We start from the raw sequence: 14586 nt of genomic DNA on the forward strand, positions 1-14586 counted from the left end.
GCCCTGAGGAGATGCTACATCTATAATGGTTATGGTCATGTAGGTGGAGTATATTATATCAAGACTTATTTAGTTCTTGACTTATTAGGGATGGGCGAATTTTTTCGCCTAGTTTCGCCTTGGAAATGACGCCCACAGACATGACGTTGTCAAAAAAATTACGCATAGACTTTAATGGGCATCTGCGACATTTCGTTTTTGACGAAACTAAACAGCTCAAATTCGCCCAAGCCTACTTATCATTCATGCTACCTCATTATTCAAAAATATATGGTAAAGTCAGTTGAACAAAAATGTTTCTAGTGATATACTTATGCGCATCTGAACAAATATATTTCTCTAGACTTACTGAGAGCTGACTGTCTTGGTACTGCATCGAAAGTATGTAATTCAGGGCTGGTGCCATATAAAGATTTTTTTCCCTCTTATCCATATGTGTCTCTTGCTGTTTTCTCACTTGTCTCACTCCTATTTTGCCTCACTCCCATGCATCGTGATTCCATTATCTTCTTTTCCCCACCATCTGAAAATGTTCACTCCTTTCCTTTTGTATATTGCTTTCCCTCCACTCAACTGCCATACTGTGCTAGTTGTCTTCTCTGCCATTAGTTATGTGTTATCTTTTCCTCTATTATGCTCCAAACTAATTCCCCTGTTCCATGTAGTGACCAACAACAGTACAACACTCTCTGCTGTTGATAAGAGTGTGTTGCTCTAGTGCATTGAAAAATATTGAAAGCATAGGTATATTATGCGTATTATTTTATCTTTATGGAACCTTACAAATATCTTTTTGGGTGTAATAAAGCTATCTATTTAGAAATTTTGAAGATATTTTGTTTTCTAAAATTTTTCTCAGTATAATACTCTAATACCAGAATTTTGTTTTAAATAGTGGCACATTTGCTGAGGCAACAACTTACATACTTTTGACAGTATAGCATATAGAAGTACATTTTCATTTCCAAATATAACAAAAAATTATTCGATACACTGCACTCAAAAAGCAATCTGAGCTAGACAATTTCACAAGGTGGCAGTTGCGAGTGGCTGTTTAAACCAGTACAGTATTTAGAAATGATATGGGTGAAAGTTCACCATTTCTAAATATGCCTCTAAAAATCTAGAAATGGTGTGTGTGGAATTTTACTATGGTGAGCTTTAATTTTACACTTTGATAAATTTGCCCATTTATCTTATCAACTACTTACATAAAACATAGTAACCTCTGTTTGTAATACAAGACACCATAACCCACATCAACCAATAAGATTTATCATTTTATATACGGTAGGTGACCAGTAAATGCTATGTGCTGATTGACTGCTATACATTATTAGACTTGTAGCAAACTTTGTGCCTTATTTTATGAAATACTGAAATGTTTACGAGTGAAATAGTGAAGTCCCAGACTGACCTGGGATGCTACAAATTGTGGTGCAAATAATGATCTCTCATTATAAACTTCATTATAGAGTAAGGGCAATAATTAATTTATGATTAGTTTTAGCAAGAATAGCATATAAAATGAGCATATTTTTAACACACATTTTAATAATCACACGTTAAGGAATAGAAACAATTTTAAATCTGCTTTAGCAAAAAAAAAAAAATTCTCCTCTTTCCACCCAAAGTCCCATTTATCTTTGTCACATAAAAATTGATAGATATAAGCCATGGTAAACCTTTTCAACCATACCATCAGTAGAAATTCTTATATAAAAGAATATATTGCTGTAGCAGAACCTCAAAAACATTAGCCTGGCCTAAATCACAGCTTGAAATGCATGTGTTGTTTATGACAGATGGGAAATATATGAAAAATAATAGCAACTTTAGTTTCACATGAAGAAGAGCCTTTAATAGTGTTTGCATATGCATTTAGTGAAAGTATTCAGTGATGTGGTCTTCTGTAGCAAAACTTTTTGAAGCAGTCCTGTCAAACGTCATTCATTTAGCTTGTCAGTCACACTTTTTGATCTGCCCTTAAGCTGGAGTAAATGCCCCAACTGCCTTAGGCTGCCCCATCTACAGTATAGTGATAAATCATATTGGTTTAATCTAATTTGCCTTCCTATTGGTTTCCCTTAATTACAAATATGGAAAACTTCATTCTTGTAAAGTCTAGAGTGGTGATCTTTAGTTCTTCTGTACCCCATTGCACAAATGTCTTCTGATGAACAGACACATTGATTAAAATATTTCTCTAGTGAGACATACTGGATATATAAAGTTAAGGAAATTACAGTAACAATAAAAAAAATGACGATGGTAATTTGTGTTTAATGTATTGGCCTATTTATTCTGACATGAGAACCTCAATGTGAAATAACTTGTCTGAGCCAAAATAAAATAATTTACTGCACCTGTATCTTCGCAACAAGGGTCTCTCAGCATCTGCTCACAGACTGTATATTTTCCATATGTGGTCACAGCAGCAAAAGAAGATAAGTCAGCAGAATTGTGGGAATCAAATTGCTTAATTTAGAGAGCAGATGTGAAACCCAATATTAAGTAATATTGCACAATTATAACTCCTTGTTATACTTTAGTGAATGGTTTTGACAAGCTTATCTTTAAGTTTTATAAGATTTTTATTCATAGATCCATCTTCTAATAAATGTTGACCACTGCAGTCCCCACAGATGAAGATGCTTCCATAGAGAATTTCTGACTTTCCACATGACAGATGATGATATTCATATAACTGTATAGGATACACTAGTCTGCATTTATTTTGTCCATTTGCCATAATGACTGGCATACCCTGTAAAACATATTTGAGATGTTGGCACAAAGTACAAGAGTTTAATGTGCCAAATTTGTTCAAAGCATCAAACATAGTTAAATGTGAGGTGTTGTTTTCATTATTAGAAGCAAGCAGGGCCCTCTCTTACTGTTCTATTTTATAATTCTTGTTCATTCATGTATTGGAATACACCTGTTGGGTGTAAAATAATTGCCCTGTGTATCTTGTTGGAGTTATATAATTGTTATGAGGTTCCCAATAGCTTGTTATATTGCAACTTCTAGCTCCATTCCAAATAAGGGCTTTGCCGTAGAATTGATACAAACATATGGATTTTGGAGAACCCCTTAACCATGTGTTGTGATGCATCCCAATACCTTTTGTTTTTGTCTGTAAAAGTAGTTGTATGTTTACTGTCAGTTTATAGTTATTAGGTGAGAGTTGCATGTTGCGCTAGCAGTTGACATGTTACTTTTATTGCCATTCTTCATATAGATAAAGATTTCCTTCTTCTATTTAATACAAACAGATAACTTCAAGCCAGTGACATATTTTATTTTTTTAGTTATTCAAGCATTTTACAGCCTATACTAGAGATAACACATTAACTAATATAGCCACACCACTTTAAGTATTGCCTGAACTAAGCAAAATTCTAAAAATGTGAGTAGTTGCAGTACGGATAATATAATTTGCTATTGTTGGGTAATAAGCCAAAAGGCAAAGGAATATGGGACTCTACAGTTATTTTTTATAATACAATAAATGGTTTGTCTTTTCCATATGGAAAAAGGTTCAGCGTGAAAGTTCTGGGCTCTCATTACTGTTATTTAAAATGATTCCTGTTGTCGACTGCATGGGTAAACCGTTCAAGTGGGCAATTTGACAGATTTTTGTGCTTTGTGTGATTTTTATTACAATGGAGTGGGTAGTTTCTAAGCTATAACATTAGTATTCTTACCCAAGAAATGTTCTAACAATAGACAATGCTTTAGGGTGCCAAAGCTATTAGTGTTGATTATATGAACATTGGTGCATATTTACAACAGTGTTTCTTCTGGACTGGAATATTTTTTACATTAATTCACTAGTGTTTCACAGAACACAAGGCTGCATATGCATATATTGAAACTACTGTTTTGTGTTTCTGCATGCCAACTTGCTGGCGGTAGTAGTGCATATGCTAAGTGTTAACCAGACTGAATGCATGAACCCGTTGCTTGATGCCCCACATAAAGCCAGATTATGGGGAGGTTGCACCCTGTGTTTGTTGTTGCCTTGTAATGTTGTGATAAATGTAGTATAAGGTTACACTATGTAAGGAGAATGGGCATCAGCACGCTTTATCTGTTAACAAAAAATGCTTCTGCACATTTATTCTACTAACCACTAACTGAGTCCTTTCTCCTTAATGTGCATTCTATCTGTGTGAGCTAATTATAGCATACAATTTGCTTTTACTTGTGGCACAGAAAGGCTTACCAGGTGGAACCACAAATGGTTTCAGCTACTAAATAAAGTGTTGTTTATTACATGATTCAAACTGGGATTTAAAAATGTAATCATAACAGAAGTCAATATTTATATCGGATTTTATTTAAAAATATAAATGTACTTATTTAAAAGGAATTCACAAAATCATATTCACATGAATAATAATGATGATAAAAGCTACCTGGTGACCTTTTTGTTTTGTCATAAGTAAAGCCATAAATCCATATCTGTTATGTATAGAACTAACTGATTTTTATGCTCTTCTTTTACACCTTCAATGTGATCGACAAGAAATGTCAAAAAGCGAAGATACGATCCATCACAATCAGGAATATGAACATATGCAGCTGGACATTTTCTTCCTGCAATTCTGGCAAATTGGTAGGATGGACACAGAGCACTTCGATAAAAATACCCATTACATCCATTACAATCTGCGAAATGCTAATAAACATCAAGTGCTTCTTGGGTTTATACAATGGAGATTTGAAGTAATATACACATCGTTTTTTTCCAGAATATTAGAAAAAAACTCACAAGCAAAGTGTTTCCTTGAAATCAAATCCAGCCTACAGAAAATATTGTTTTTGATTAATTAAAGGAAATTTGAGTGCAATAGCTTTTTAAACAAAACTTAGGCAAGTATAAAAACTACATTTTGCAGGATTGCTTTTTGGCACCAAATGAGCATCTCCAAACTTTGTCATGACTTTTACCTTTTTTTACTGTTTACTGATAAAATCCAGTAGCATGAAATTTTGAAAGGGATAAAACTGCATGGCACATTGCTACAAAAACAAGGATGAAAAAATTTAGTCAACCTTCAAGAATGAAGAATGCAAGTTGGGACCCTTATGAAGCGATTGAAAAAGTAACAAACTAAATGTGCATTGCTGTCATCTCTTAAGATTCAGGGAACAACTGAGGCACTGAGCAGCTAAGGCCCTGAAACTCGCACTCTTCCGTAATCCAAGCCATGAGAGATGAAATTCTAAAATGATCAACTTGTTAAGGACTTGTATATATGAAAATTCTTGTAGGTGGATGTTGGAAGGGATTTTCTGACAGCAAAATCTTTATGTAATGTAAAAACAGAAAATGTAAAAAAAAGGGTTTTCATATATATATATATATGAGTTTTTTGCCCCTTCACTTTTTCTAGCATGTAGAGTAGGCACGCTGCTGGGCTTGCAAACATTACTAAGGCAGACTGAGCATGTAAATGCAGGAAATTTTGGCACAAAACAAGTGTAATGAGGTTTGTATGCTTGAAACCAAAAAAGACACATTTAAGTATATAATGTAAATTGATATGTATTTAAGAATTTTAAAATTAACTTTTTTTTTCGTTGCTGCCGTGAGAGTTCCTGTACATAATGTATGAAAATAGAAAACTTGCTACATACTCAAATTATTCACTAAAGTGCCAAGCTTATATATATATATTTCTTTTTTTATGTTCATTTCTCACATGCATGTAAATACTGTATGTATCTTTTAGGAATACATTGTTTTATTTTAGGTAAGTTGGTGTATCTGTGTATACACAATATTTTCTCTTACTTCTTCATATTTATAAGTTAAAAATGTATTTATTAGTAAAAACCTATTTTGAAAATGCTGCATCTTACAGACAGACATATTGTCTGGAACGTTCTACACATAATTAAGTCTATGCCATTTTTAAACTTTCATCCTAAGTCTACTCCTTCCTTACAGTGTATGTATAGAAGATATTTTTATTCTTTGTTTAGGGATCATCCTATCAGTCCAATTCTGATTTCTGAATTGAATTTTATGCCACTTTGTTTTGTTCAGATGTTCTCAAATGTTTAAATTGGCTTTTGGTATACATATCAGTAGCACCTGAGTTTAACAGAATTGTGGTGGTATTTAAAGAATCTGTTTAATATACTGTACACACCGACATATTATGTATAAAAACAGCAATGTTTTTGGATCAGTGCCTAAAGCAAACGGACAGAGTAAAAAAACAAACAAACAGAAATAGAGAATATGGTGTAGTAATTCTGGTTCTTTCTGGAACACCCGGTGTTTGGAGAGATGAAGCTAATTTTTATGTGGACTTCCCTTTAAAACAAACTTTCTTCCAGTGCCATGGATATTTAACTTTACGTGCTTTCCAAACCAACTTTGGCTAAACTGCCTACTTACAAGAGGACAGTAACTGGGTTATCACATGTAGTAATGGTAATCAAATTTCCTTCTCTTTTTGTTTTTTTTTTTTACTCTCTCCGTTTGCTTTAGGCGCTAATCCAAAAACATTGCTGTTTTTATACATAATATTTCTCTATGCAGTTGAGAGACTGAAAAGGAGTGGTAGGAGAAAGTTTCTCTAAATGACTACTATATTCCCAATTGTTATTGTATTTTATTGTTGTATTACACACCAACATATACAGTTGACAGACATAGGTCTGGCTGACATTTTGCCCTTACTCTAGCATACTAAGAGGAATTCAGTAATATTCAGTAGTGTCCTGCTTAGGGCTTGATTAATTGAAAATGGTTACTTACAGCTGCACTTTTGCAATACACATTGTAATTGTAAAAGGCAGACAACATTATTGGTATTACATTTATTTATAAAATTTGGCTATATACTGATTGTGTGATATAATACTATAATTTAGTAATTTAAAACCATAGCCTTTGTTAAGCAGATCCATCACCTGATAAAATCTACCTTTCTTTAGTCATAAATTCTAAAAACTCTTTTAGGCTTTACTAGCATTACATAAACCTATGATAGTGGCATATTTGGAATTCAATGGTATGTCATTTGTTCAGATTAGTCAGAGGAAAGCCCATCCCAGTAATAAAAAATACGGAATGGATGGATCTGTGCAATCAGATATGTTAAGGGTAGATCAGAGTATTCAGATCTGTAGTCACATTCATCCTCATGGAAATGTAATGCACATGCAATTACCCTGTTTGGGCTAGCTACACTTATACAGAGAAAATCTAATTTTGCATGCTAATCCACCCCAGGAGGAACTGAAATAGGTGGGGGATGGAAAGGGCATTTTGATTACTTTCACCCAATTTCGATTACAAGTGCATGGCACAAACAAGTGGATGGCTGATGAATTTGATATATAAATGGATTAAAACCTGTAATATAAACTGATCTTTAAAGGACAAGTAAAGTGAAATTCACCAGTGTGTTAGTTACCGCCCCAGTCAATATAACTAACCATGGACCAGTGGTCCTGTACCCTGAAAAGTGCACCGGCCAGGGTACTTTTCCTGCCACACTGTGCTGTCATCCTTCCCCATGTCCCAGACATCTTCTGCCCTGTTCTGATAGCTTTCATATGCAGTACAGTGAAATTTGCAACAGTAAAGTTAAAAATGTTAGTCTGCTGTGTCCAGGACACCAATGATAATCGCTGCCAGTTTGTTCTTTTTTTTGTATTGTACTAATACTGTACAACAAACTCTTGAATGTGCAGTGTTAGAATTGAACTCTTATCAATTTTACATATACTTATTTTAAAGGTTTACTTATCCTTTAAGTATATTTTAACATATTGCAATTTTTATCTGATTTGATAAATCCATTAACTTGTTAAACGCTTTCCTGATTGTTGGGAAAATTTTCTTGGTAGTTAGTATTAGGAAGTCGGTAAAGGGTTTAATAACAGTAGAAAAATTATCCAGGCTTTCCCTGGTTTTAATTTTAGCAAATATACCCATAAGTGGCACCAAATCTTCTGCACCACATTTGAAAATACATTATAATTAAAAAGTAAAAAATTGTGTAAAAGGCCATGCAAGTCTAGTAAACTTCCATGGAAACCTGTGTAGTTATTCAAATGAAGTTAGTATTTTACATATTATTCCCCTTTGCAAAGTCCATTGAATTTAATTAAACATTTTTACACATCAATAGAATTCCATGGATGAAATTCCACTGATTGTAAAAGTTTTGCTTAAATTCCTATGTAAGTTCCACATACACACTTTTATAAATAGCACACCCTAAGCCTTTAAATAGGGAATATACGCAAAAGGGGAACTCGACATTGGTTTAAAAACTGCAGCTACATAATTATAGTTAAATTCACAGTAAACTGTTCACTTTTTAGAGCATAAAATTAAATGCAGATATAACTATATCTCTTAGTGTAGTTGTTGGGGGCATTATAGTGATAAGTATCATTCTCCCAATTTTCGATGGTCTTTTGAATTTATTTATAAAAGATGACTATCATTAAAAGTTACAGAATATGGAAACTGTTCAGTGGAAGACTGGAAGAATTCTAGCAAAAGGAATGATTAAACAGATTGTTTACCATTAAATTAATGTTTTAGTATGCTGATATTCTGAGACCATTTGCAGTTGTTTTTCTTTTTTATTATTTGTAGTTTTTCAGTAATTATCTTTTGTTCAGCAACTTTGCAGTTTAGAATTTTAGCAGCTATCAGTTTCTAGGGTCTTGTTTACCTTGGAACCAGGTAGTGGTTTTAATGAGAGACTAGATTATTAATGAGGGGGCCTGAAATAATAATATGGTAGTCACACATGAGCAATAGTTTTTTAGCTGCCAGGGTCAGTGACCCCCATTTGCAAGCTGGAAAGACGTAGATGAGGAAGACAAATGTTTCAAAAATTATAAAAAAAAATAAATTATTGCAAAGATGCTAGGAATAGGGCATTCTATAACCTATTAAAAGTTAACTTAAAGGTGAACCCTTATTTAACAAAACAATTATCTCAAGCTAATAAAAAATAGCTAACAACATGTATTGTGTTCTTTTCAAAATATTGTATTTTAGGCCTAAAGATCAAAAGCTAATTATTCTCTAAAACTGTATTGGTCTACTAGCTTATTTTCTAGTAAATGAATATTCTGTTTGCATTTCTGTATGTAATGAATTTGTTATTGAGACTTCTGTGCATATATGAGCCTTCAGAGAGTGAGCATTGTATGTGAAACGAGAATCATTTCATTCATGGACATTTTCCCGGGGACTAAGGCCCTGAAACAGGGTCATGTCCCCAGGAAATAGGGACAAATAGGAACCCTATTAGAGTGACAAGCAAAATGACTTGTACAAATTCAGTTGTTCAAGAAGTTTTCATAGAAGAGCATTGTGTTAAATTTAATGCAATGGTTTTTATTTCTCAGCCACTTTCTCAGCGATATAAGAGTTCAGCACTGCAAGAGGAATTAAAGTAACCATAAGATGAAATATAATTTGATTGATAAAAGCAGTTCATTAAGTATACTGATGAATTGACACACTGATGTATGGACATTTTGTTCATAATTGTAAAAACATTCAAACGACTAATCCTTCAGTATACCAAATTCTCAATATGTTTTAAAGTATGTACAGTATAGCTATTATCAAAATGATTGTCAAGCTGATAAACCAAGTTCAGTGTGCTATTATTTTTATGCAAGCAACATTCTACAGTCAAAATTTAAATTTGTTTTCTGAAACTCTGGTTTTGTATTTCCCGTCAACAAGAAAATGTCAATTTTCTGAAAAAATACTTTATTCTGTAAATCACAGAAATGAGATGTTAGACCACAAGAAAACAAAAGAAGCTGCTACATAAACTTAAATCTTGTAGCTTCGTTGCAGTCCTGTGCAGATTTCTGAACATTGGAGTCAACGGTGGTCTAAAACATTGTCACTGGGTGCATTTTAACACTTCAAGGCCATCGTGGAATTATTAAACTAATTTTGTGAATGCAGCAAAAATGTGAAACTTTTCAGAGAGCCAAGGCCTTTCTGCCAAAATTCCAGTACTTCAGATTATGAGGTGTTGATTGTGAAACATGATAATATCCAGAGTATAACTTTGCCCTGATAGATAAAAACAAATATTTTCCTTGTTGTCCCTTGAGAATGCTATTTTCATTGTTGCTGGTCAGCATAAATTGCTGCTTAGAAAATTAAAACATTTCTCCTTATTAAAGGTACAATTCATTTTCTCCAAGCTTGATTGGTCTGCACAAGAAACTTGCAACATGTTAATTTATAGTTTATAATGTGAAGACCTCTTTGGCTTCTTTTTGGATTTATAGCATGTTTGTATATGGTACATTCATTGAAAGATTAATCATTTTAACCTTGATTTTCTGGTAGACCAAACCTTGATTATATACATGTATGGTTTCTACTTTTTAAAGGAAAACTATACCCCCAAAATGAATACTTAATTAACAGATAGTTTATATCAAATTGAATGACATATTAAAGAATCTTACCAAACTGGAATATATATTTACATAAATATTGCCCTTTTACATCTCTTGCCTTGAGCCACCATTTCGTGACTCTATCTGTGCTGCCTCAGAGATCACCTGACCAGAAATACTACAACACTAACTGTAACAGGAAGAAGTGTTGAAGCAAAAGGCAGAACTCTGTCTGTTAATTGGCTCACGTGACCTTACATGTGGTTTGTATGTGTACACAGTGAATCTTACGATCTCAGGGGGCGGCCCTTATTTTTTAAAATGGCAATTTTCTATTTAAGATTACCCAATGGCACATACTACTAAAAAAGTATATTATTATGATAATGGTTCATTTACATGAAGCAGGGTTTTACACATGAGCTGTTTTACTCAGTATCTTTTAATAGAGACCTACATTGTTTGGGGGGTATAGTTTTCCTTTAACAACTACCCTAATTTAGAAGAAAAAAATATATATGCTATTCTGCTGGATAGATACAACACATGTGGTTGATTCTTAATCAATTCCATAAACATGAGCACTTCTTTGAATTAGAAAATATTTCTGTTTTGTGTGTTCCAAACAGAAGCTCTTATTAACTAAGCTCTCATCTACTACATCATTGAACAAACCATAATCAATTGCAGTCAGTTAGGATGATCACAATGGTAAAGGTTATAAAACAGCACTGTTCCCTGTAGACACTTTCCCGTCTTTGGTTTACTAGAGCCAAACATATATATGCACATATGACTATAGTCATCCACTATTAATCTAAATATCCTTGCCAGTATTGTTATTTTTCTGCACGACTCAATGGAAATAAGTTAATTCTATATGATAATGGTCAGCTTTTATCAGAATTCCAATAGGTGCATGTCAAGGCAATCTAAGGTGATCAGAAATGGCAGTTTATTTTATGATTTTTCTTTACTATGCAATAATGGAAAGTGCACAAATATCTGTAAATGTTTATAAAATACTTGAATTTCTTTTTATTCATGAGTTGCTTTCTTCCATGTTTGATTACTGTTAATGCTGTTTTAGTCTTTTATTTCTTAAACGGTTTGTAAGAACTTTGGCTTTTCAAGTGCACCTTTATTTTCTTTACTTTTGCTTTAAATTAATGCTCATTTTGCAAACGTGATCATTGATTATTAAGCTTCAATGAAAATCTGACTGATATAAAACACTTCAGCTGCTTCATTTCTTGAGGTTTGCATTGTATGAATGATCTGCATGGGATGTGGTTCTGTAGCTATACCTATAAAGCCAAGAACTCTGCACTTATTTATAAAGACAAAGAGGTGGGTGACAACTTTATCAAAGTATGCATGAATGGAGTTGACACCCCAGGCAAGAAGTGCAACGTTTAACCCACAACCTATTTTGAGAATTGACTGCTGGTGATTAAGCTTCTTTTTTGGGAAGCCTCTTGGATTTTTAGAGATGCCTTCAGCCCTGAGAAGTCCAGTGCTCGCAGAATCACAGTAAGAGAATAAGCTAGTCCAGAGTATAACAAAACAGAAAAGGACCTGTTCGTGTAGAGACAAGTCATAGCACATGTAACATCTTACACATTTCACAGAATAGGACAGAGTAAGCTGTTTTAAAGATATTTGGAAATGCTAAAAAATAAATTCATGTAAAACTTTTCTTATGCAATAAATTAAAGGTTTTTGACATTCCAAGATATTAGTAAAAATATACTGCTAATATTATTATTTAGGGCTAATAAAAATTGGGATAAACTTAACTTCAGCTATAGGCCCAGTGCAATAAACCCCTATGCATTTCTTTGTCATTCTTATTTTACTGAAATGCAGCAAAGAGAAAGGTTAAAGAAGGTTTAAGAAGTGATTAATTCTAGTCAAATTACCTACAGTATGAAAGTGTTTGCTACTCATAGTACTACCTATTCTATTTAGTGTAAGCATCCACATCTGAAATCTGAAAAGTGTTTTTCATATATTGAAGTTCTTGTAGCTCAGCTATTTGTGCCAGACACAGTGTAGTATAGTGTGTGCTCTGCCCCAAGTATTTTATTCCTGTGCTGGGTTCTGGAGGGACAGATCAGCATTCACCAGCCCAGCACCATGTTCATATGACTCCAAAAGCTCCCTTGCCATGTGTTATGGGTGATTCATCCTTAACCTGGGACTCACTAAGTGATATATCCTACAAAGGTGTTTTTTAGCAAAAATATGTGAAAATGGTACCATCTAAATAACGAAGGGCATGCTCCTCATTTAGACTCCTAAAGGTCTAAGTGTAATGATCACCGCTGGGAACCAGGGTGATCGAGGAGAGCCACTCCCTGGGGAGCGGATATGGGGGAAGCCCTGGGGTGTAGCCAAAGATGGTAGGAGGCATGGGCAGGGTTGAAACGATGATTTAATAGCAACAAAAGGGTAAACAAAGGCAAGTAGGGCAAGGTGAAGATAGGGTCAGGCCAAAGTCAAAACAGGGGTTCCACGGGATACGAGGTAATGGGGTACTCACACAGGAAACAAGGATTTCTGGAACAAGGTAATCAAAGTCCAAAGCATTTAGGGCACAGGATCCAGGATACAACAGCACAGAAAAATTTATGACTCAGCCCTGAGCAAAGCTCAGGGCGGGGTTAATAAAGGGCAGGTAATTGGGAATGGGGAACACATGAGGGTAAACGAGGTGGGTGGAGAATAGGGAGGAACAGAAGAACAAACTGTGAACAGGCAGATAGCATAAGTAACAACAAGAGTTCATGATGAGCCCCAAGAGCCCCTGGTGGCTCATCTGGCAAGGTGCCGTGTCCAGAACCCAGGAAACCAGGGATCGATCCTGGGCTTATCCTGACACTAAGGTGTCCAGCTCCCCTACAAAGATGGCAAATTGGAAGGCTGTCTCATTGACATGCAACTTTTGCCTTTTGTGCCATAGTTAATTATGTGTGCTTGACACAGCATTAGCTTACCCACAAAAGCTCACACAATGCAATAAATATTGTAGGGTGTATTGCTCGGATGTTTACAGGTTTAGGATATATTATCCTATATCTGTATTGGGACCTGGGTTTTTCCATGTAAGGTGTGTTTCTTAATTTGAATTACCATGCCTTAAGTCTACTAAAAAAATGTAAATATTATGGGGCCTATTTAATAAAATTCCCATTTCTTCTTTTTTTTACAAATCAAATTTTTTCTCTAAAAAAATATATTTTTCTAAATTTCTCGAAAACTCTAAAAAGTCAAGATATATTAAGTATAAAAACAACAAACAACTCTAATACAAAAAAAAAGCAAAAGCAGTCATGTCCTATCGAAGTCAATGGGAGCCGCACTGATCCTGTTGGACCCATTTTAGTGCAATGATTAGTAATGTTTGTTTTTTGTTCATGCTTTTTAAGTTTGGATATTTTAATAAATACCTTGGAATTCATGGTTGTAGAGAAAATGAGTTTGTGTTTTTTAAAACCTCTAAACTACTACAAGAGTTGATAAGTGGGCCTCTATCAAACCCAATAGGATTGTTTCACTACCAATATTGCTGTACGATGCTTACTAAGGATCAAGTACAAGGTACTTTTTTATTAAATGTAAGTTATTTTTATTACCTAATCCAAAAAAACATAAATAAACAATAACATATGCATAACATTGAATCAAAAATGAAATATTGTAACCAATAGACATTTTCAGAAAGACATGCCTGAAGAATTTATTTAATAAGAGGATTAAAACAAATTAGACAGGTTTTTCTTATTAACAGCAATGAGTGCTCGGGCCCTCAGGGTCTTGCAGACACATTTCACTGATAGCATGCCATAACAATGTCTAAATGGCAAGTGTCACGGACAATCAAAGTTAACAGAAAACAAGGGTATTATCATACAAAAAGTGAACCTAAACAAATCTGGTGTGAAACAAATGTTCTGAGGTGCGTTCTAAAGATGTCATAGGGTTGATATAAAGTAGACTGAATGATCATCACTCATATTTCATTTTACCAGAAATGAAAAACCACCATAAATGTACTGTTCATCCTTGTAATAAGATTGGGCATCAAACTGTTCAGCAGACCACTGCTATTCATATTTACGATGCTTTATGTTGGTACGTTATAAACTGTGGGAGATA

The 14586-nt window shown here is 34.1% G+C and overlaps 1 protein-coding gene across 2 annotated transcripts in view; it reads left to right on the forward strand.

The window, feature by feature from the left end:
• The window catches only part of LOC108702289 (disintegrin and metalloproteinase domain-containing protein 23), a 96924-nt gene extending 88163 nt beyond the window's left edge, over positions 1 to 8761 (forward strand). For both annotated transcript variants that reach the window (XM_041578357.1, XM_041578358.1), the window contains exon 26: positions 4535 to 8761. In XM_041578357.1, the coding sequence (XP_041434291.1) occupies positions 4535 to 4580 (46 nt within the window). In that variant the 3' untranslated portion in view covers positions 4581 to 8761. The remainder of the gene's footprint in view (positions 1 to 4534) is intronic.
• Positions 8762 to 14586: the final 5825 nt, after the last annotated feature.

Source organism: Xenopus laevis, chromosome 9_10S (genome assembly GCF_017654675.1).
Source record: "Xenopus laevis strain J_2021 chromosome 9_10S, Xenopus_laevis_v10.1, whole genome shotgun sequence".
In the NCBI taxonomy this organism is placed as follows: Eukaryota; Metazoa; Chordata; class Amphibia; order Anura; family Pipidae; genus Xenopus; species Xenopus laevis.